The 22885-nt window shown below is 43.6% G+C and overlaps 1 protein-coding gene across 2 annotated transcripts in view; it reads right to left on the bottom strand.

Annotated features, from left to right (window-relative positions):
• ARHGAP31 (Rho GTPase activating protein 31) overlaps positions 1-22885 on the bottom strand; it is a 122745-nt gene that overhangs the window by 14931 nt on the left and 84929 nt on the right. The window contains exons 4-10 of one of the 2 annotated variants that reach the window (XM_038003367.2): positions 20672-20754; positions 19560-19667; positions 18732-18874; positions 11935-12133; positions 9294-9418; positions 3826-3888; positions 682-1182 (exon numbers count right to left, since the gene is read on the bottom strand). In XM_038003367.2, coding sequence (XP_037859295.2) covers positions 682-1182; positions 3826-3888; positions 9294-9418; positions 11935-12133; positions 18732-18874; positions 19560-19667; positions 20672-20754 — 1222 coding nt within the window. Of the gene's footprint in view, positions 1-681; positions 1243-3825; positions 3889-9293; positions 9419-11934; positions 12134-18731; positions 18875-19559; positions 19668-20671; positions 20755-22885 lie in introns of both variants that reach the window. The other variant, XM_038003366.2, reaches the window with a different exon arrangement.

Below are 22885 nucleotides of genomic sequence, written 5' to 3'. Positions count from 1 at the left end.
CGTTAATTAAAGAACCTCTCCTCACTCCAGACACACCCAGAGACTCAAGTCTGGCCAGTCTCAGAACCCAATGAGCTGGGCAACAGTGACTGGTCCAAGGCTGGGCATGTGACTCAGGCAGATCCAATCAGAATCCTTCCTGCATTTGATATCAGAAAATTGGGAGAGGGATGCTCTTTCTCGTTGCTAGGGTTGCTAGCCATGTTGTCTGCAAATATAAAGTAGAAATGAGGATGGGTGGATGGAGAGAGAAGGAGACTGGAAGACCTGAATTCCCAATTCCAGCTCTGCAGCTCTGCATTCCATTCTGAGTTTTTCTCGTGCCTTCTCACTCTGTGAGCAAATAAAATAATAATAGGTAACATTTATTATATACTTGTATGTAGACACTGTTCTGAGAGCGTCATATGTATTAAATAATTTAATACTTACAACAAACTTATGAAAAAGGTATTATTAACATAATTATTCCCATTTTACAGATTAAGAAACCGAGGCACAGAGTGGTTACACCTGCTGGAGATCACGCAGTGAAATGGCAAAGTCTGGATTTGTACCCAGTCGGGCTCTAGAGCCCACAGGCTTAACCACTTCACTGTATTGCCTTGCAAACTCGAAGCAAATTTAAGTCCGGTTTTTCTCTCTTGCGATGGAAAAAGAGACCCTCCCTCCTCTACTTACCTGCAGAAGTCTCAGCTCCCAGCGGTTTCTCTTCTTCTGGCCAGCCTCCGCTCTCTGATCCATGAAAAGAAAACTCTTCCAGGCTGGAAAGAGACTGCAGCTCCTTCGGGGGTGTTCTGCACGGCGTGCTGTTGGTGCTGATGACGGCGGACACGCGGAGCGGCACAGACACCGCAAAGGGCTCGGAGATGTTCAGCGCCTTGCGCTGGTGACGCGGCGACGGCTCCATCTGGAAGAGGCTGCTGGTGAAGACGGATTTGCTAGGGCTGTCGTTCGAAGTGTAGAACATACCCAGCATCTTTGGGGCTGTTTGCTCGCCCTCCGGATCCTCAGTAGGCCTGAAAACCTTCAGTTGTTCCGGTGGGGGCCGGGCCTGAGCGCCCTGGAGATGGACATCAAAGCCGCCCTCAGCCCCCGGAGGCATCCCCTCCTGGCCCCATTCGCCCTCCTGCTTGGTGAGGTCACATGAGCTGCCGGTGCCGGTGGAGTGCATCTTTGTTGCTGGAATGAAAAATCCACCGGTGGTAACTGTTCGATTGAAATTTCCCTTGGTTTCTTTTCCTAGTAAAAAGAACAGGTGTATGGTCAGCAGCCTGGGCACATATACAATGGCAGGCCTTCCAGTAAGGGCAGACACACGATATTGGAATACTAGAGAGGCACAGCATTCTAATAGGGGCATAACGGCCCAGATAAAGACAGGTAACATCTGGATGACAAAAGAGAAAGCACTTCCTTATATGCACATAATTTTAGCATGATGCTTTGGTAGGACCATTTGCTGTCGTGCCATACAGATCACTTTTAAACTTTGCAGGTAGAGCAGTTTTCAAAAAAAGATTACTGCTAAAGTTGCTAAACAGAGCCATCATCTACCGGGCATTAATTATAGATCATGAAAAAATAAAGAGACAGATGGGAGGTGGTAGGATGATGTTTGCTCAAAATGAAGAAGACAAAAATGAAAAATAAACAGAATCTTGTCTTATTTTAGAACTTTAAAACTTATTGTTTTAAGTTTTCTCTGGCAGATGGACCCAGACAGGGGGGTTTGATTTCCCAGCTAGGAAACAAATGCTGTTAACAACTAGACCTTTCCCACCTTTTCTCAGGCTTCTTCCTGTTGATTCAGAGGATGAGAAACTAGAAATGTAAATGAACTAAATGTTAGAAAGTACAGTTGTGAGGAGTGAATATATATATATTTTTTGTGACAGAGTACAGCTCTGTCGCCCAGGCTGGAGTGCAGTGTTGTGATCTCGGCTTACTGCAACCTCCACCTCTTGGGTTCAAGCGATTCTCCTGCCTCAACCTCCTGAGTAGCTGGGATTACAGGCACCTGCCACTGCGCCCGGCTAATTTTTGCATTTTTAGTAGAGAGGAGATTTCACCATGTTGGCCAGGCTGGTTTCAAACTCCTGACCTCAGGTGATGTGCCTGCCTCGGTCTCCCAAAGTGCTGGGATGACAGGCATGAGCCCCTACGCCCGGACCGAGTTCTTGACTGGCTTAGACATGAAGGCAAGAAAGAAAAAAGTCTACATGAGAAGTAAATAAGCTTGGAGATGATATGTGAGTTGCCAGGGATCTAGAAAATAATTTCTAATTTGGTACTAAGCACTAAACTGGGCATCTTACATAACTCTATGCTTAAAGTTCTTGTGACCACCCAGTAAGAAAGTGGAATGATCTTTAACACATGAGGACACCGAGACTCAGCAGTTAGATGAACTGTCCAATACTTACATGCCATGTATATAATGACCTATATTTTGAAATATTAACTCCTGCAAAACTGGGCAAGAACTGCCAAGAAATTTCCAAACCAAAGCAAACATATGAATATAAAAGTAAGAAAATGCTGAAAGTATCAAGTTAACTTAAGAAGACCTCACTGAGTATTATATAGGTTTAGAAGTATTAATTATTAGTATTATTATTATTATTTGAGACAGGCTGAAGTGCAGTGGCACAATCTCGGCTAACTGCAATCTCCACCTCCTAGGTTCAAATGATTCTCATGCCTCAGCCTCTGCCTACTGGGTTCAAGCGATTCTCATGCCTTGGCCTCCTGAGTAGCTGGGATTATAGGCATGCACCACCACGCCTGGCTAATTTCTTGTGTTTTTTTTTAGTAAAGACAGGGTTTCACCATGTTGGCCAGGCTGGTCATGAACTCCTGGCCTCAAGTGATCTGCCTGCCTCAGCCTCCCAAAGTGCTGTGATTACAGGTGTGAGCCACCACACCCAGCCCAGGTTTAGAATTATTTTAAAAATGTTGTTCTAAAGATTTTCTGTATTGTTTTGGTCTGACCCATTTTTGAAAGACAAAAATGTCTTGTATTAAAGGGGCTGGAAAGTCATAGGATAAGTATAGGGGAGTTTTAACAGTCTGTTGCCAGGCAAATCCTTTGCCTTGTAACTTGTAATGGTGCTTGTTGGTTACTTAACAGAAATAGAAGAGAGAGATACAGGCAAGTCAGCCCTGAAGGATAGAGCTGTGAGAACAACTGTTATGTGTTATTTTGGTGGTGGGTGTTACCTCATGTGCAACTCTATACACGTCTGCCCCAACAAAGGATATTGTGGTTTGTACATGGCTGATACATAGCTGGTGCCTAATTAATGTGTAATGATATATAATAAATGAATGAATGAATGAATAGATACATGAAGGAACCTACCAACTGAAAATCATGACTTGACACAAAAACTAGGAAGCGAATGCATATGGAAACAGCCAAATTCAAGATACATAGGCCTCTAGGCATAAAACCATAGGGCATAAACCAATGCTTGGCTCTTTCTTTCTGCCCAAAGGGGAAGCCTCTTCTGCCTTAGGTTTCAGGTGTTGACCTTTTACCTGGTTCAGGTTTGAATGAAAAATAGCCATGGACTCCAGCTGTGGCTAGAGGAAGGATGGGCAAAGAGGATGGCTCTTTAGACCTAGCCCTGGAGTAAGGTAGGGGAGGTTATGGGGCTATGTAAACCCCTTAAATTAGGGTAGGGTCAGGGAGGGATTTGGGACTAGGTAGTTGTGTGTGATTGTGACTACAGAGAAGCAGGCACGACAGCTTATAAAGGCAAGTGAGCTCCAGCCTCCTAGTTGTAATCTCCAACTCAGAAACTACTTGTAAAATCTTACCTTCCACAGGCACTGAACACAGTGAGTCCATGCTTTTAGCTGGTCGGATAGTAGCCTTTTCCACTAAAGACCAAAGAAAAAATATCCTTGATGAATGCATATTAACAGAAAGCATTCAGAAAAATAGGTCAGGCTGTTCAAGTACACAAGACAAAATTCTTTAGGAAAGTTTTTCCAGTATAATTGATCCCCTTGAAAACATTCCTCCACCCCACCCTAGATGTTCCTACTTTCTTAATGGGACAGACTTCATAAACTCAGGGCAGTTATAGATCAAAGTTTTATTAATATTTTACAATAAAGGTAAATTGCAATTTTGTCAAATAGCTCATCACAAATGAGGAGTCCTGAGCCCAATTTTACTGTACAAAAAGTATTCAAGGATGAATCCAGGGGTAGAATCCATGAGGCTCCAGGCCACTCTTCGTATTCAGCAGCAGAGAGCCGAGACCATATCTTAGCTACTGCAAATGTGGTACAGCAGGTGAGAGGGCCCAAGGGAATTGGAGTTAGGTTTCTGCCGGATGCAGCTCTGTTCCTTGAGGCCTGCAGGCTGGGTGCTCCCCAATGATCTCACCCATCAACCTCACCCTGGAACAGATCCCAACACCTACTCTGTGTTGGGTGTGCGCTATGCATATTTGTAAGCCACCTTAGCAGCTTTTTGGAAGTGTGGTTTAAATGAGTAAAAACGTATTCCAGGCATAGTATTAAATAGATGCATTCACAAACACCATCTCTTTTCAGGGAACTAAATTGGCTGAAAGGTTGTTCCTTCTAGGTCGAGCTTGTCAAGAAGGGAAAGAGGGTACTTGGAAGCAGGAGGCCCAGGACTAGTAGCCCTTAAGGTAACTCTGAATTCAGAAACATCTGGGTTTGAATTCCAGCTCTGCCACTTTTGGGCTGTGTGACCTCAGCCAAATAGCTAAATTTTTTTTTAGACAGTGTCTCATTCTCTTGCCCAGGCTGGAGTGTGGTAGAGTGATCATAAGCTAACTGCAGCCTCAACCTCCTGGGCTCAAGCAAGCTTCCTGCCCTAGCCTCTGGAGTAGCTAGGACTACGGGCACACACCAACAAATCTGGCTAATTAAAAAAACTTTTTTTTTGAAACAGGGTCTCACTATGTTGCCCAGACTGGTCTCAAACTCCTAGACTCAAGCAATCCTCCTGCCTTGGCCTCCCAAAGTGACAGCTAAACTTTTCTAAATTCCAGTTTTATCATGTGTAAAATGAGAAAAAATAGAGCTGTTGTGAGGATTACATAGGTAATGACTATAAGGTAATTATATTGTACTAATCTGCAATAGAGTAAGTACTCATTAAAAAGTAATAATTATTGATTGTTGTTGCTGCTATTCAGGATGGATTAGGGCTCAGCAACAAAGGGGAAGACAGGAGAAGGTTCTATGAGAAGCAGTTAGAGTTGGCCTTAACCAAAATTGAGCTGTAACTCAAGCTTGTTTTTGTTTCTTGTTTAAAGTTCCCCTGTTCTTCCTCCTTGATCCAAACCTGCTTCTTCTGGGAGGTTCTGAATTCACCCCTTGGTCTCCCAGCATGGGGCTTCTCTCTTTCAGGGGCCTGCTGTGGGATGCCCAGCCATCACCATGCAAATCCTTTGCAAAGGCAGAGATCGCCTTTCACCTCCTCACTTCCAATGTGCCCCAGAATTCTTATCCTTTGAAGATCTGCTATTTCCACAAATCTATAAATTGATTTACTGCCCTGACCCTACCTGGTCAGCATCCCTTTGTTTGTGTATTCTAGGACATGCATTGCCTTTGTTTTCCAGGCTGGAATTTCTCTGGTTTCCACGTGTCAACCTTGACAGGCAGTGACCAGGTGCCCCTGACTATGTCACAGAGGCCGGACAGCAGCTCTGTCTGTAGGTCCATCAGTGTCCACCCACCTTTGGTGGTGCTGAAGCCTCTTTCTCATGATGCAGTTCCTTGTGGCCTTGCGCAGCACAGCAGCACATCAGAGATGTGGCTTGGGGGACAGTCTCCAAGCATTCCCTGGCCCCCTTTCTGGAGAGTAACTGAGAGCTCAGGCTCCTGTGGCCTATGACTATATTTAGATTACATTTTTCTGTCTGGGACCTTGGCCTGGCCTCACAGAGGTGCACCCCCCAGTTTTCTGGCAGCCTTTGTGTCCTTGAGTCCTCCTCTCTTAGCTGCATTACTCAACGGTGAGCCTGGACCTGCTATAGCCGTATGGCTTTGAAATTTCTCTGCTCAAGAGGGTGCCCTGAACTCTTCTTTCTCTCTAATAATGTACAAACAACTTAAATGGAATCAATTAAAATATCCGTATCTGGAAGGCTCTAAAGTTTATGCGTCTTAATTCAATTCTCCATTTTTTCCAACACTTTCTTTCTTACCTGTTTCATTTTCTAGATATGGTTAAACACCCCTTCACCCACTCCTCCCCGCCCAAAACAATCCCAGTAGTATTCATGGTGAATTAAGTTTTTAAATGTCCTTAGTTACGGGATTTTAAAGCATATTATTTACGTATGTTAATCTACTGGTTCCCCTTTTCACATACATATTTCAACAGTGAGCTCACATGCCACTTACAGAGACCACACTGGTAGATTACATTTGTTACGGGGTTCAATGGCCTAACTTTAATCACAGATTCCAGTGAAGTTATGGCCATGAAGTCCATTGGTCTTTATTTTCCAGAGTTGCCAGCAATATTCTTCTGGTAAAAAGAAACCACTTCAGGCAATAGTTAAGGCCACAGGATGCCACTTATATTGACACTGACAGTTCTTGAATTTCACCCCTGCATTCAGTTAGTGAAGATCTGATTAGTTTGTTCATAAGATCATAAGCCAGTGACTTTCAACCCTGGCTGCATATCAGAATCACCTGGGGAGCTTTTAGAACATTACCAGTACTCAGACCTCACCACAGACCTCCTGAGGCAAAATTGCTATGATGTGATCTGCTCTGTGGGCGATTCTGAGGTCCAGGTGTGAGAAGCCCTGGCCAGGGGCATCTTGCATGTTCTGTGAGTTTACCACCATTTGATCTAGTGCCTTGGACTTGTTCTTTTTGAAAACCACATGGGGGTGGAAATCTTCCTAAGTAAAGATCAAAGCAAACCACTTATTTCCTTTTTGTTGTTTTGTTTTGTTGTTTTTTGACTTTTCATTACTGGTGAACCTCTCTCATGGCTGTACCACTAATTCTGCAACTGAAATTCTCTCTTTGATGTGCTTAAGCAAAGCTCTTTTCATAGATTAGGAGTTTCTGGTCAGGTACTCTTCCTCCCAGTTTCTCCCTTAAGAATCCTATTTTCTGATTTGTATCTGTCTTGCCATACTTGTGGCAACCTGTCCTCTTCATTCTGGCTATCTTTCCGTTTTGTGGAAGCTGAGTTTTGCCATACGGTGATTACAGATGCGTACCCAGAGTCCATTTCCCTTCTGCCCTTCGCACATGGCTCTTGCACTTTGTGGGTGTGAGTCCCATTCCTCATGCGAGGAGTTGGCTCAGGATCCCAGGCTGAAGCCAATCAGCACAAGGCACACCATTGACAACAGGGACTGAACCATGTGGCTCAGTGAAGGATACTGAGACAAGGGGAATTTTGATGAGGCCTTCTGGAAAAGAAGGGTCCCTGCTCTTAGGAGCAAGCTACCAGAAATGTTCTTTCTCCCTCTGGACCTAGAGGGATAGTCAAAGGGAAAGCCTAGAACTACTGCAGCCACTTTGCCACAGAAAGGAAGCCAGTCTGGGGATTAAGCTGACCCAAAGGAGGACACAGCTGGGGAAAACATGGAGAAATCATGACAGAGCCCATGTATTAAACCCCCTGAAGCTTCTGCAGTGTTCAACTCATTGCATAAGTTGATTGAATTGATTTGCCATTATTTATAGCCTAAATTGTTGTAACTGCTGTACTGTGACACCCCTCCTTACTCTAACAGGCAAACATAAAGATCTCTAAAATCTGGACTTTCTGATCCTTGGCATGTGATTATTACCAGGTTTGAGGAAAGTCCTTAAAAACATTATCTCACATTTAGGAATTAATGTGAATAGGAATTAATTTTCCCCCAAATCTCTATTAAAAATTTCAAACATTTAGAAACCTACCACCCTTAAACTTACCACCTAGTTTTGATAATTATTGACATTTTGCCTTATATTTACATTATCTAGTTCTATATTGATATTTATCTACCTACCTATAATTTGCTAGTTATTTGGAAGTGTCAATATTTTGCTGCTTCATCCTTGAATACTTTAATTTTAGCATATGTCTCCTAAGAACCATTAGCACACTATGAAAATTTATAATTCCTTAATACCATTTAATATCCAGTCTATATCCACATTTTCCCTCTTTGTTCCCCAAATTGTCTTTTGTAGTTTTTTTTTGTTTTTGCTTTTAGAGATGTGTTTTTTCCATGTTCCTCAGGCTGGTCTCGAACTCCTGGGCTCAAGTGATCCGCCCACCTCAGCCTCCCAAGTGTTGGGATTACAGGCACGAACCACTGTGCTCAGTCAGCTCTTTTACTTTTATTATTATTATTTTTTAACCAGGATCCAGTCAAAGTTTGCTCATTGCATTTGTACATTTCTCTTGTACTTGGCTTCATAACTATTGCTTCCATTGTTATCATACTTTCAATCTATAACACTAAAGATCATTATGAAAAATTTCCTTGGTCTTCTCTTTCCTGACATCATATTCAGCTGCACTGGTTAAATTCTCCACTATATATGGTTCCCTCATTTCCTTCCTGTATCAATTTCTATTCAATACTCAGAAATAAGTCCCATGGGGTAGCATCCTTCTTTAAAAATCACGACCCTGGGGGAGAAGGGACAGGTCTTTTCAGCAGAATTCCAATTAATAGAAAATCATCATTTAGCAATGCCATAGGAATAATTGTTACATCCAAGAACCATTAGAGGATCCTAAAATTCATGACAAAGAGCACTTTAACCAAGGGATCACAGTTCTCTTCACACGCAATAAGATCCTGACATCATATGCCTCCTAATATGACACACTGAGTCAGGCACAGGGTCACTTCTGTAGGATTTCTGCAAAAATTCCTAACCTCAGTCTAACCACAAGAAAACACTGGACAAACTCTCCCTGAAGTAGATTCTACTAAATAAATGGTCAGTACTCTTCCAAGCCAAATATGAATAAGATCTGCAAATTCATTAGGAGTATTGTATCAATATTAATTTTTGGCTTTGATAACTTATATAAGATATTAACATTGGGAGAAGCTGCATGAAGGGTATACAGGATCTCTGTGTACTATTTTTGCGATTTTTTTGGTAAGTCTAAAACTTTTTTTAAAAAGACTCCTCTTCCTCCAGTTAATTTATAAGTTTCTCTTTCAGAGTTAGTGTGTTTGATAAGATCAAACCAAGACTTAATAAGCAGAGCTAGGAAACTAATATTTGTATCATAAAACAATTATGTTGATTCTTACCCGAGAGCCTCTGTCCTCTCACAAATACACTCCCATTTCTACTCAGTTTTGATTTGGAGTCTGATCCAGAACGTCCCAGGTTAAATATTGATTTCCACTTCTTTGATTTACTGGAGAGCTTTCGCCTAAAAGAACCAAGGCCTAAGGGGTTAGTTTGTTAACTAGTCATTTCAAGGGGACTTTTAAATTGAGATCAAATATTCCATTTATGTCCTTAGTTATGAATGGCTCTGATATTTCAGGAAATTCCCCTCTAAAATCCAAGGTAAGCTTGATTCTTACCTTGTCTAGAGATGCCCCAGGTGACCAAGCAAGGCTTTCATGAGTCACAGCAAACTGTATTTCCCAGGGCAAGAGGTAAAGTGTGATATTAAAGGCAGAGGTGGGGGCAAACAGAGGCAAGGATCGTTGGGAATCTCAGCAGTCACAAGCAAACACACAATTCTGGGAATTCTGATAAGCACTTTTGTTCTGGAATTTCAAAGACACCATTCATTCATTTCATTCATTTATTCATTTATAGAGATGGGGGTCTCACTATCTTGCCCGGGCTGGTCTTAAACACTTGGCCTCAAGCCATCCTCTCACTTCAGCCTCCCAAGTGCTGGGATGACAGGACTGGGCCACCCACCACACATGGCCAGTTTTTATGCAGGATGAAGCACTGAAGACCATATGGACCTGGGTCCCGTTAGGCTCCTGCACTATAACCACACTGCTGGGACATCCACAGGCAAAGAGAGGGCTGGTGAAGACTTTCATGGACTGAAAAGGGTTGGATGAGAAAGTCGACCTGGAAAAGAGTCTGGCCTGGTGAGGCTGAGGAGAGTAGCAGCCTGCAGGGTGTGGTCAGTGATCACTACAGAGAAATGCAGAGGGTAGTTAGTGTGTCTCTGGCTTAGCCTCACACCAGGCTGCTTTGGTGAGATGGGCAAAGGGGAGCACTAGGCTGGGTCAAGAGAGCCTGGCACCCCAGGGGTCACCATAGAGGCCTTGCCCTGCTGTGGCTCTGCCCAGCCATTGGAATGTATAAAGTTTCAGGATGAAAAACTGCAATCTGTGAGTTCCACAAAGGACCTATTCTCTGCAGGTCTCTCATGGAACATCCAGATCTCAAGTCCACCATGTTTGTTGTTGTTGATGTTGTTGTTGTTGTTTTTGAGACAGGATCTCGCTCTGTTACCCAGGCTGGAGTTCGGTGATGTAAACAAGGCTTACTGCAGTCTTGACCTCTTGGGCTCAAGCAATCCTCCTGCCTCGGCCTCCCGAGTAACTGGGACTACAGGCACATGCCACCACACCCGGCTAGTATTTTTATTTTTTGTAAAGACTGGGTTTCAACATGTTGCCCAGGCTGGTCTCAAACTCCTGGGCTCAAATGATCCTCCCACCTTAGCCTCCCAAAGTGCTGGGATTACAGGAGTGAGTCATTGTACCTGGACCCAGGATGTTTTTATGATCCATCTGAGATAGCTTTGCAGTGCTTGGTGGTTTCCTTTGGACTTGGCCTGCATTTTGTCAAGCTTTTATCCTTGGGAAATATTTTATAGGGTAGCATACCTCTGGGTATGGTGCACCCCAGGTGTGGTTTAAAGCACAAAGAAAATGCATCTGATGGTCTTTCCAAGGTATTCTTCCTGATCTCTGGAGGATCAGGGAGAAATGAGACGTATTCTCCAGGGACATAGGGAAAGGAGCAGTGGAGCTCAGTCTCAAGAAAACACAACCCATATACTTTCCAGCACACAGATAGGTTTCTCACCAGATGAGTTCCAGATATGTCATTCCTATAGCATGCAGCATGACTGGCATCTCCGAGTTGTGCAAGGTGGCAGCCTGTGCAAGAGGTGCCTGCTTTCATACCTCTTTTCACTGACCAAACAGTGGGGATGACACCTTCAATGGAAAGGTTGCCTTTCAGTCCCTCCACCTACAATCTGCTTAGAATTTAGGACTCCTGTTCAAACCCTGCTTCTTTCTACCATGGGGTACGAGTGAGGGGGTGGGTAGAGACCCAGGTGGCAACAGAAGAAGTGACAGGGAGAAATGAGGAAAGAAATTATTCTACCAATGAAAACAATGCTTTATTTGTTTTGGAGATGAGGGAGGGCTCTGACAGGCTCTGACAAGGATGCCAGGTTTGCATGTCCCCAAGTGCTGCTCACCCAGAGCTATCAGCCTAGAATGACACTATTTGTCAAGGTGTCCTCCATCAGAACACTCAACCCTATGCCTTTTGTATCGTCACGTGGGGATGGAGGGTCAGGGGAGGGGGTCAAATTTTTGTTTTTAGTAAACTTTCTTTTGTAAACACCAAGCCTGATTTATCTATACTAAAAAGTCAGGAATTTCAGTCATGACTTATGATGTGACCCCTCTAACACTGTCCCAACATGGTGCTTGATCAATGGGAGATCGGGGGTCTTGTTAACTTCGGGGCAGTGTATGCATAAAGGCATCAACCGCTGGTGAGAGAGTTGTAGAGACAGCTCCCTTCTCTTCTGGAATGTTTCCTTAAACCCCAACCCAGATGGTACCTCCAACCCACACCGCTATCTTGATCCTGAGACTGTATACCTCTCTTCCTCTTTCCTCTTCAACCACACATCTCCTAGAATTTTTTTAAAAGAGTGCCACTTACTTGTTGTCTGGTAACTCAAGGACGGTGTGGAAGAGGGTGCCCATGGGAGGGACAATCTCAGGCAGGCTGTTCTCCCTCCTTTCCTTGCGAGCAGGATGGTTAGTGGCCAAGCTGCGGGCCTGAGCTTCCTCAAGGCTCACCAGCTTCATGGGCAGGGAGAGGGCTGGCAAGGTCAGGCTCTTCATGATAGGCCGGTTTGCTGTAAAGGCAACAGAAGAGCTCAGTGTTGGAGGAGGCCTGCTCATCACATCCATCCAGATTCCCCATCCACAGTCCCTCCATTCCTGATCCCATGATGGGGGCTGAGTGCCACCCTGGCTTCTCTTGGACATGGTGGGGCCTGGGGCTGAGGCTGCACATGGGAAACCGATGACTCTTCTGGCCAGACTTGCCAGAGGACAAACAGGGGCTTCAGGAGGTAGCTGCACCTTCCATACTTTTCAGAGAGGGACCATTCACTTATTCATTCATTCATTCATTCATTCATGCCTATAACAAGCATTTATTGAGCACTCATTGTGAGCCAGAGTGACAACAACGAGTCTTTACTCCTGAAAACTCTGCCTCTGCCTCATGCTTCAGCCAGGTGGGAATGTCTGTCCAGTCACGGAGGTAGCCTAACTGCCAGAGCAGGACAGGAGGCTGCCTCTCCTCCCCACAGCTGGAGAGCACATGCTCCAAGGCCATTTCAAGTTAGAACCTCTACTTTCCCAGATCATCAAGGCTTATATCCCTGCCACAGGAAGATATATTTTACAGCCTATACTATGCCCTGTGGTTTTCTTACTCACTACCCAGTTGTCTTCTAGTGTATGTAGCGGATCCTTTCCTATTCTATGGCATTTTTTTTAAGGAACAGAAGCGATGATGACAATCACTGATGCACAGGATTCTCTTTTCTCCAAGTCAGTGGTTCTCACCTTGAGGTGATTTTGCGTACCACTCCCCTCCCCACTCAGGGACATCTGGCAATGTCTGGAGGTATTTTTGATGGTCATCAATGTGTGTGGGAGTGCTACTGGTATCTAGTAGGCAAAGGCCAGGGATGCTGTTAAATGTCCTGCAATGCACAGAGCAGTGCCCCACAGTAAGAATCATCCAGCACTAAATATCAATAGTGCTGAGGTTGTGAAGCTGATCTAAGTTAAAAAATAGTCTGAGTTTGCTTCTATTTAGCTTTTGGTGACCTTGCCAGTTTTCTATGACATCCGAAGTAGTAAAGAGACTCAAGGATAATTTAGACCAATTGAAATCACTTTTAGTGGAAGACTCACTGTATTTTCAGAAAGCAAATTGATGGCACTATTTCTCTTTGCAGCGCATGACCCTCTGTGGGTGGGAAGAAGTAAAACTATTGAAAAAGGGCCTCATGGAAAATGGAGACAACTGTTATGTGACAATGAGGTGTTTCTGGGGAGGACTAGCATGGCACTCATTCAGCAGGACTACTGTTAAATACAGCCTGGGATCCTGAAAACTTTTCAGTAAACTTTCTGGCTTTAACGCAGTCTTTTGACCCAATCCAAAGAGGGGTAAAATATTTAAATTTAATCTACTTTGAATATTTGTTCAAAGACTCTCACATATTCTTTATTATTCATGATTATGTATTTGCTTAAAAATACATAAAAATAAATACATACATTAAGTCACTCTGGGAGCAACTGCAACAATGGGAAGAACATAAACTGCAGAAGACCAAGTTTAGTGCCCACCTCTCCCCTCAGCTCCAGGCTCCTAGGACTAAGGCCCGTTCAGCGTCTCTGCTTAGATGTTTGTGTGTGTGTGTTAGTTAAGTTTTTGGTTTTCATTTTTTGTTTTTCGAAACGGAGTCTCAATCTGTCGCCCAGGCTGGACTGCAGTGGTGCAATCTCGGCTCACTGGAACCTCCGACTCCTGGGTTCAAGTGATTCTCTTGCCTCAGCACCCTGAGTAGCTGGGATTACAGGCACCCACCACCATGCCCAGCTAATTTTTTGCATTTTCTAAAACAGTAATGGGGTTTCTCCATGTTGGCCAGGCTGGTCTCGAACTCCTGACCTCAAGTGATTTGCCCGCTTCAGCCTCCCAAAATGCTGGGATTACAGGCATGAGCCACCGCGCCTGGCCTCTGCTTAGCCATTTCTAACTTTACATTTTGTAACAGAGCTTGTGATCTGTACTCCTCTGCTCTACTCTAGTACCTCCTCTCATCTTCTCTGTGTCAGTAGGTGGCACCACGGACCACCCAGTGCCTAAGCTAAAGCCCGGGGGGTTGTTATTTTTTATTTATTCATTTCCTTAATTCATCTCTCCTTCCATATACAGCCTATAAGCAAGGCTTGTAACTCTACCTCCAAAATACATCCGGAACCCAGCCACTTTCCTCCTTCCCGCTGCTACAGGCTGCCATGATTTCCCACTGCTTTTGCCATAGCTTCTCCACTGGTCTCCCTGCTTCCAGCCTCTCAGCCTCTCCTCCACACAGCAGCTGGAAGGCTTAGATCCTGCACTGGCCTGCTCAAAACCCTCCAGTGCTTTCCCAAGACACAGAACAAACCCATCCCTTCGCATGACCTAAATGGATCTTTCATCTGCTTCCCCTCTCCTGTTTGCCCACTGGCCCAGTAGTCTACAAAAATATAGTAAACATTTAAAAATATACATGTATACATATATATAAATTATACATATACCTATTATATATATACACACACGCCACTGTGCACACTGTGTTTGCATCATGTGTAATAGCAAATGTATAAAAAATAATAGAAATTACACAGTATAAGACAAAAATAAACGGAAAAAAGAAATTCGAACAGTTTCTCCCAACACCCATAACTCATTACTTTGGTCTTTGGAACCCATCAGAGTGGGGCACCCCACTTTGAAGGCCACATTGGTTCCAGCCACATTGGCCAATGTTCTGCAACACCGCAAGTTTTCTGCCTCACAGCTTTTACAACCTCTGTTCTCTGTCTTTGGAACATTTGCTCATAGATCCTCACATGCCTGGTTCCCCATGTCATTCAGGTCTCAGTTCAAAGATCACTTCTTTAGAAACCATGACCACTCTGTCCCAAAATTACACCCCCAAGTCACTGACTATTGCCTTACTCTGCTGTGTTTTCTTCTTGGTATTTATTGTCTTTGAAGTGATAATATATTTGTAAAGGTATATATTGCTTGTCTTCCCAACCAGACCATAGTTCTATGCCGGAGAAGGTCTCTGTCATTTTGTGCACTGATGTGTCTCCAGTGTCTAGAACAGCACCTAGTTCATAGGAGATATTCAATACACATTTATTTTAGATAAATATTTAAATATTTAAATTTAGAATATTAGAGATATCACAATCTCTTTGGCCTCAGTGTTCTCATCTATCAAATAAAATTACTGGATTCAATGCCTTCTTCTATGCTGTGAATGTTTCTGTCCCCTCAAAATTCATATGTTAAAATAGAATCCTCAAAGCAACAGAATTAAGAGGTGAGGCCTTTAAGAGGTGAGGCCTTTAGGCCTTTAGGTCATGAGGGTGGAGCCCTAATGAGTGGGAATAGTGATCTTACCAAAGAGGCCCAAGGGAGCTTGTTTCACCTTTCTCCATGTGAGAACACAGTGAGAAGGTGCCGACTGTGGGGAATGGGCCCTTACCAGACACTGAATCTACCAGTCCCTGGATCTTGAACTTCCCAGCCTTCAGAAGTGAGAGAAATATGTTTACTGCTTATAAGCTAACCAGTTCATGGTATTTTTTTTATGGCAGCCCAAATGGACTAAGACAACTTCTAAAATCTTTTCAGTTTGAAGCAGAACTCTGTCCAAACCTAAAATTCCAAGGAATAGGGAATAAAATTCCATTTTGTGTAAATATTAAGTATGGCACTTTACCAAAATCAGTAAGAATTTATAATAAGAACCTTTAAATGAAATGTATGTGAACAATGAGCACTGCAGGTAATCAGAGTTAAAGGCTAAAGAGAAAACTGGATTTTAATATGCAGGACAAAAAGATGGTTAAGGCAATAGCCATAAAGAGAAAAGGCATTTTCAGGTTGGAATTAGGACGAGCCTTAACATTAACAGTTATGGATGGGATTTGCTGTCCAGAAGAATATTTCCCAAAAGGCCTAGTTCTCCACTATGATTTATTTATCTATTTTCATATTCTTTTCCTCATAGAGGCAGAATAGAGTTAAGGAAAGAGCATGGGCTAAAAGATTTGGGTTCAGCAGTCCACATGCAGCAAGTTACTCGCTAGGTGGCTCTGGGAAATTACTAAGTAAGCTATTCTGGTTCTCTGTTATTCATGTACAAAATAAGGTTGATAACGACTTTATCATGTTTGCTGTAATAAATCAGTGAAATGCTGCATGTGGAAAACCTACAACAGTTCCCGCTGTAGAGTAAATCCTCAGTAAATTTTTTTGTGGGCTCAAAAGGGTGAATGAATAAATGTATGCATATTACTTCTCTTTTACTTTCAAAAAGGTTTTTATACAGTTTAAAAGAAAAAAATCTATAACTGGAGAGTTGAAATAAAAAAGAAAGGCCAGCCACTCCAACATATATAATAAAGAGAATTGAAAATATATATTCAAACAAAAACGTGTACGTGAATGTTCACAGCAGCATTATACATAATCATAAAAAGCAGAAACAACCCAAACTAAGGAATGGATAAAAATGTGGTATATCTATGCAACAGAATATTATTCAGCCATAAGAAGGAATGAAGTACTGATATATACAACAACATGGGTAAACCTTGAAAACATATGCTAAGAAAAAAAAAAACAAAAACAGTCCGCTAGGCGCAGTGGCTCACACCTGTAATACTAGCACTTTGGGAGGCCATGGCAGGCAGATCCCTTGAGGTTAGGAGTTTGAGACCAGCCTGGCCAACATGGTGAAATCCCTTCCCTACTACAAATACAAAAAAAAAATTAGCCAGGTGTGGTGCTGGGCACCTGTAATCCCAGCTACTCAGGAAGTTGAGGCAGGAGAATGGCTTGAACCTGGGAGGCAGAGGTTGCAGTGAGCCAAGATCATGCCACTGCACTCCAGCCTGGGCAACAGAGTGAGACTGCATCAAAAAAAAAAAAAAAAAGTCACAAAAGACCATATATTGCATGATTCCATTGATATGAAATGTCCAGAAAAGGCAAATCCATACAAACAGAAAGTAGACTAGTGGTTGCCAGGGCCTGTGGGGAGAGGAACATGTGAAGTGATTGCTAAATGGGTATGGGGTTTGTTATGGTTTGAATGTGTTCCCCAAATTTCATGTGTTGGGAACGTGATCCCCAATGCAACACTGTTGTGACGTGGGACCTTTATGAGGTGATTAGGTCATGAGGGATCTGCCCTTCTAAATGGATTAATGTCATTTTGCAGGAGTGGGTTCATTCTTGTAGGAGTGGGTTTGTTATAAAACCAAGTTCAGCCCCTTCTCTCACACTCTCTTGACTTTCCATCTTCTACCATAGGAGGACGCAGCAAGAAGGTAAGGCCCTCACCAGATGCTAGCCCCTTGATTCTGGACTTCCCGGCCTCTGGAACCATGAGAAATAAATTCCTTTTCATTGCAAATTACCCAGTCTATGGTGTTCTGTTATAGCAGAACAAAACGGATTAAGACAGGTTTCTTTTTGGACTGATGAAAATAGTATGGCATTAGGCAGCGGTAATGATTGCACAATTCTGTGACTACATTAAGAACCACGGAATTTTACACATTAACGTGGTTAAAATGATGAATTTTATGTTATGTAGATAAAATAATTTTTTAAATGGTCATAAACTACATAGAGGACAGGGTAGGGATGGGAACAGTTATACCAGGAATCAAAATATGATAGTAATTGCAACTGATTATTCTAATAACTGGTTTTTCCAAAATATTGGATGAACTAGAAAGGAGTTCTTTGATCAGCTAAAAAATATATTGCAGATATGGTTTTTTATGCACCAGTGATTCTCCAAGTGTGGACCTGAACAGCAGCATCAGTATCACCTGAAAACTTGTTAGAAAAGCAAATTATCAGCCACACTCCAAACATATTAAACCAGAAACTCTGGGGATGAGGTCCAGTAACCTTGGTGTAACAAACTCATCAGGTAATTTTGATTTACACTAATGTTGGAAAACCACTCTCATGTACCAAGCTTCTTAGCTGGATTTCTGGTCTTTACCAACCGGGTTCATGGGAGTTTAAATTCACTCCTAGGGCTCATTATATTCATTACAAGATGCCCACAAACACACTCATTTTTGTATGCCTACTGCCTGGCACAGTGCAGAACAAAGCATTCAAGAAATTATTGAGAAGAGAATGCATTCTGAATATATGTGTGAGTATGAACACGCTGCCTCTTAACTTGTTCCTCTAAGACTTCAAGGTGAAGACATAAGGGTCTTCTGAAATACAGTGAAAGTAAAGATGAAGTCTAACAGTCAGGGAGAAGAATGCTGGCAGCACCTCTTTTAGAAAATAACTTGGAGTTTAAGAACTCACTAAAACTAGTAGAACATTATTCTAGTTCTATTTCAGCATACCACATTCACAGGATAGGCCATGTATATGACTGATTAGAAACATGCTAAAGCCACATGCAAGCACGCCATAGCTTCCCTTCACACATACAGATGTATATATGCACGATCCTCAGACACTGACACACAGTAGTCAGCATACACACAGCCAACACTCAGAGCTAGAACTAAGCCCACCCTCACTTTCTGTTGAATCCCACCACTAGTTGCAAGAAAGAAGGACAGGCTGGTGGGGTGTATGCTAGCAGGAGTCCTTACCATCATTCTCCAGCGACCCAGGTGCACCGTTGTTAAAGATTTGATCTACATGATTCAGTATGAACTCAATCACCACCTGCTGGACCCGGACTGCAAGGAAGGCTGCATCTCCATTGCAACCAGTGGCTTCAATTTCTTTAGACCTACGGTGTGGAAGAAACATATTCTGTGAGTGAGTTTGCCTTACAACCTGAAGCAGCAAGGGGAGCCAGTAGGCCTTTTGCACAAGCCTCATCTCCTAAATTGATACAGTTTATAGAATATTTTAATTTTTTAGGGCCAATTAAAGGAACTCTCCAAAGGCTGTGAAGCCCAACAAACTGAAAAAATTTGAAACAGTTACCAGGTACTCTACATTGCAATACTATAAACACTATCCTGTACACATACAGAAATGGACTTTCGTTTCCTGCATGGTATGCCTTTCCACTCCCACCTACCTGTTCTGTGGAGCAGGTCTTCATCTATTCAATCATATGAAGCAGCTGATTCAAGTTGTAGCCAGCTGTGACTCCACCAAAACAAGCCAGTGAGCCCCCAAAACAATAAAGGCCTTTTCAAGCAATTGTAACATACAGACCCATAAGTTCAGCCATATTGTAGCTGTAGCCAAAAATGTCTTTAGAACTCAGAGTTTCCAAGTTAGCAGACAGAGAGCTTAGGCTATTATCACCTAAATCGCCTTTAATTCTATATGTGCTATAAATGACCACTTAAGCCACAGATTTGTTTTAAAGGGGCTTCAATGTGAAGAATTCAATCTTCATTTCAATCGGGGGCTGCTCTGCGCCCCCCGGGGTGGTGACAAGGGGAGGGTACAGTGGTTACCTGAGGAGGTTTGGCGCCCACACCAGGGCCAGGTTCCGGGCATGCATGTTGGTCTTGCTGCTGAAGGAGGCGATATGGGCCAGGTGTCGAATCAGGTATTCCAAGGTCCTAGAATGGTTTGTTTTTTGACAAAGTAAGAAACTTCAGTGCTCGTGTGAAGCCTGACATATGGAGATAATTTCTAAATTTGGATTTAAGAGACTCAAAATATTTCTATCTTAATGAATTTGGAAGGAATATTGGGAAGCTGTCAAGATTGACCAGAAGTAATTTCTTGGCCCTAGGCACACTGACCCAGGGTGGGGAAGCGGGTCCATCTTGTCAGATGTAAGCAGAGGCCCCTGGAGCATCAGTTGGAGACAGAACCAGGGAATCACAGCACCTCAGAGCCCGGAGGCTCTTAGTGGCCATTTGTTCCTCTTTTCAACCAGGGTAGGATGGCTTCAAGCAGTTTTGAAATAGGCTCTCCTCTAGGCTTGTTTTAATAAAAATTCTCCCAGCTACAGGGATCTTGGTACTTGTCAGGGAGCTAATTTCATGGATAAACAACATTTATTAGGAAGTTCTTTCTTATACCACATCAAAATCTACCCCCTTGTAAAAGATGGGCAGGCATAGGGAACACTGGGAAAGGTGGCAAAATTACGGGCTAAACTGTGAGAATGAAATGAAAGGGTGGGGGATGATGATAGGGATGGTACTAATGAGCAAACAGAACAATCAGCCATTGCTCAAGAGCCCACAGTCAACCCCTGCTGAAAAGCTATCTTGGTTGCCAGAGATTTGGTTATGCTACAAATCTGGGTATGAACCAAGAATGCCACCAAAAGGCTACTATGCATCACCGGAATGACTTCCTGAGGGGTTCTGAGGGGTGTTCTGCAGGTGATTTGGAGACGGCCCACTCCTTGCTGCCAATGTCCCTGGTCAGACACCAACTCACTTTGATAATAGTGACCTGTTCACCCACTTCAAAATGCCCTTGGGAAAGCCTAAACTGGCTACTGTCCACTACATAAAGGAACAATGGTTCCTTTCCATGATGCCAGCCTGTCTCTTTGGTATTACACTGCATTGAGAGGCCACACGTTTCTTTCCCCAACCATTCTTACCTATAGTGGGATGGAGGAAGCTCCTGGATAACATTTTGGATTCGGGCCAGTTGGCCTTCTTCAGGGCAATGCGACACTGCCTCCTGTGGAGAAGAACACAAGGCAGCCTGGTGAGTGCCTGAGAGTGGAGATGGCCATCTGCATGTGCTGGAATCACTTGAGCCCTCATACTCCAGCCTCACAACCATGCCTAGAGATCACCCTTCCAAGAGGCACGCTTTACCCACGACAGTTTCTGTCGGTTCTGGATGTGTGTGCAGGGGCTTCACCGTGTGTGCACAGGGGGCGGTGGGCTGCCTGGGACTCTGGGTATCCTGAGATGGTTGCTAGGCATCTGGTAAGAATGTGTAGAATCTCGAGTGTGTCTCGGGGGTAGAGAGACACAGAGACACACAGAGAGATAAAGAGATAGAGACAGGCCCAGCATGGTAGCACATGCCTGTTATCCCAGCTACTCAGGAGGCTGAGGTGGGAGGATTGCTTGATCATGAGAGTTTGGATCTAGCCTAGTGACATAGTGCAACTCATCCCTAAAATATGAATGAATGAATGAATGAATGAATGAATGAATAACAAGCAAGTAAATAAATAAATAAAAGAGACATATACAGAATGAGATGGAGATGACAGAGTGGTGCCAAGTCCACTTAGCGAGTTGTCTTTGCAGGTGCAAACAGCTACTGCCTACCTATCCCGCGACTACTCCATGACCTCAAGGACTCAGCTGCTGCCTGTCCTAGAAACCAGAAAGCAGGGAAGACGTGCCTTTCTTGGCAGGGATAAGTCCCTGAAACCTGGTGGCCTTGCCCAGACTTGCTCTCCAGTTATTTGCTGTCTGGGTATTTTGTTCCCCCATCAGCCCAAGTGCCTTCAAGGAGGGGCAGGAATAGCAGCAATAAAGGCAACGTGATTACAGGCTAGCCCATGTCCATCTGTTGCCTGCTGGGGGTTGCTGCACGATGCAGGCATCCCTGGGCAGATTCCCCTGGTCCCAGCACTGCACCCCTGTTCTGAGAATCTGTCCTGCGGTGCTCATGGCCCCTCCCACTGCAGTGTGAGTGCTCACGAACTGCCAGCATCTGAGCAGCGCCTGAGCCTAAGGTCCGTGGTAACCACAGCTATCTTTTATTTTTCACTGAGATATAATTTATGTATATTAAAAATGTGTGGATCTTAAACTATAGCTTCATGAGTTTACTTCATATGTATACACCTGGGTAACCCACCTAGATCAAGATGTACCTTAAAAGGGGCTTTAAGATCATGAATTCACAGGCACACATCACTTAGTCTTATATTTCCTCCCCGTGCTGGAAACTTACTTTAGATTGATACATAACAAAAGGTACAATCATGGAATATCTTAATTAATTTGATAAATATTGCCCCTTGCCATACAACCCAAAATAAGATCCTAACGAGGTGATGGTTTTCTTATGTTGCTCACCTCTGTTCAACCTTTAGCTGCCATGTGCTTGTTGCATGTAAATACTGAATTTCACACTCTCGGTAATGAGAAGTTTTAGGCACAGAAAAGTGGAAGGGAATTAATTTTACCAGCATCTTCAGTTCCTACGACCCACCAGCTGAGTGTGATCTGTTTTAGCCTAGAGGAGACCACTGAGGTTCTGTTCCAGCCTGGGCCTCCCAATCCCTCCCACTTTTACCCACAGGACTAGCTGCTATTACACTACAAGAATACACTTAGTTATTGGAGTTATTGTTTACTGTCTGTCTCCCTTGCTAGAACATAAGTTCTGTGAGTGCAGGAACGTGATGAATCCCTGTGTCCAAAACAGTGCCTGGCACACAGTATGTGTGAGACAGCAGGTCAGGGCTTTGCCCACCAAGTTTTTTCTTTTTTACCTTTTTTATTTAATTGAAGTAAAACAAATATACAGAAGCCCACCATTTTTAAAGGCAATCCGACTTCTCTATGTGGAAATCTTGAGGTCTCACATTTGAAGCAGAAGTGGGGAAAAATGTGGGACTGGGAGGATTACAGTCATAGGCGTTCCAGTCTTCTGGTGGGTTTGCCAGTCTGAGACCAGACCCAGTCTAAGCAACATCGCTGCCGCAATCCTCGCTTTGTGAGATATGCAGGGTGTAGGGTAGGGGCAAGAATGGGGCCTCCGGTAAGCACCCTGACACCTCCCTTTTCTCCCCTGGGGCTGTCATTTGGAATACATGATCGTGGAGAGGACCCTGGCTCTG

This window comes from Chlorocebus sabaeus, chromosome 22 (genome assembly GCF_047675955.1).
Source record: "Chlorocebus sabaeus isolate Y175 chromosome 22, mChlSab1.0.hap1, whole genome shotgun sequence".
NCBI lineage: Eukaryota > Metazoa > Chordata > Mammalia > Primates > Cercopithecidae > Chlorocebus > Chlorocebus sabaeus.
Note: the sequence above shows the minus strand (reverse complement) of the source record. Positions and strands in the feature narration are given on the sequence as shown.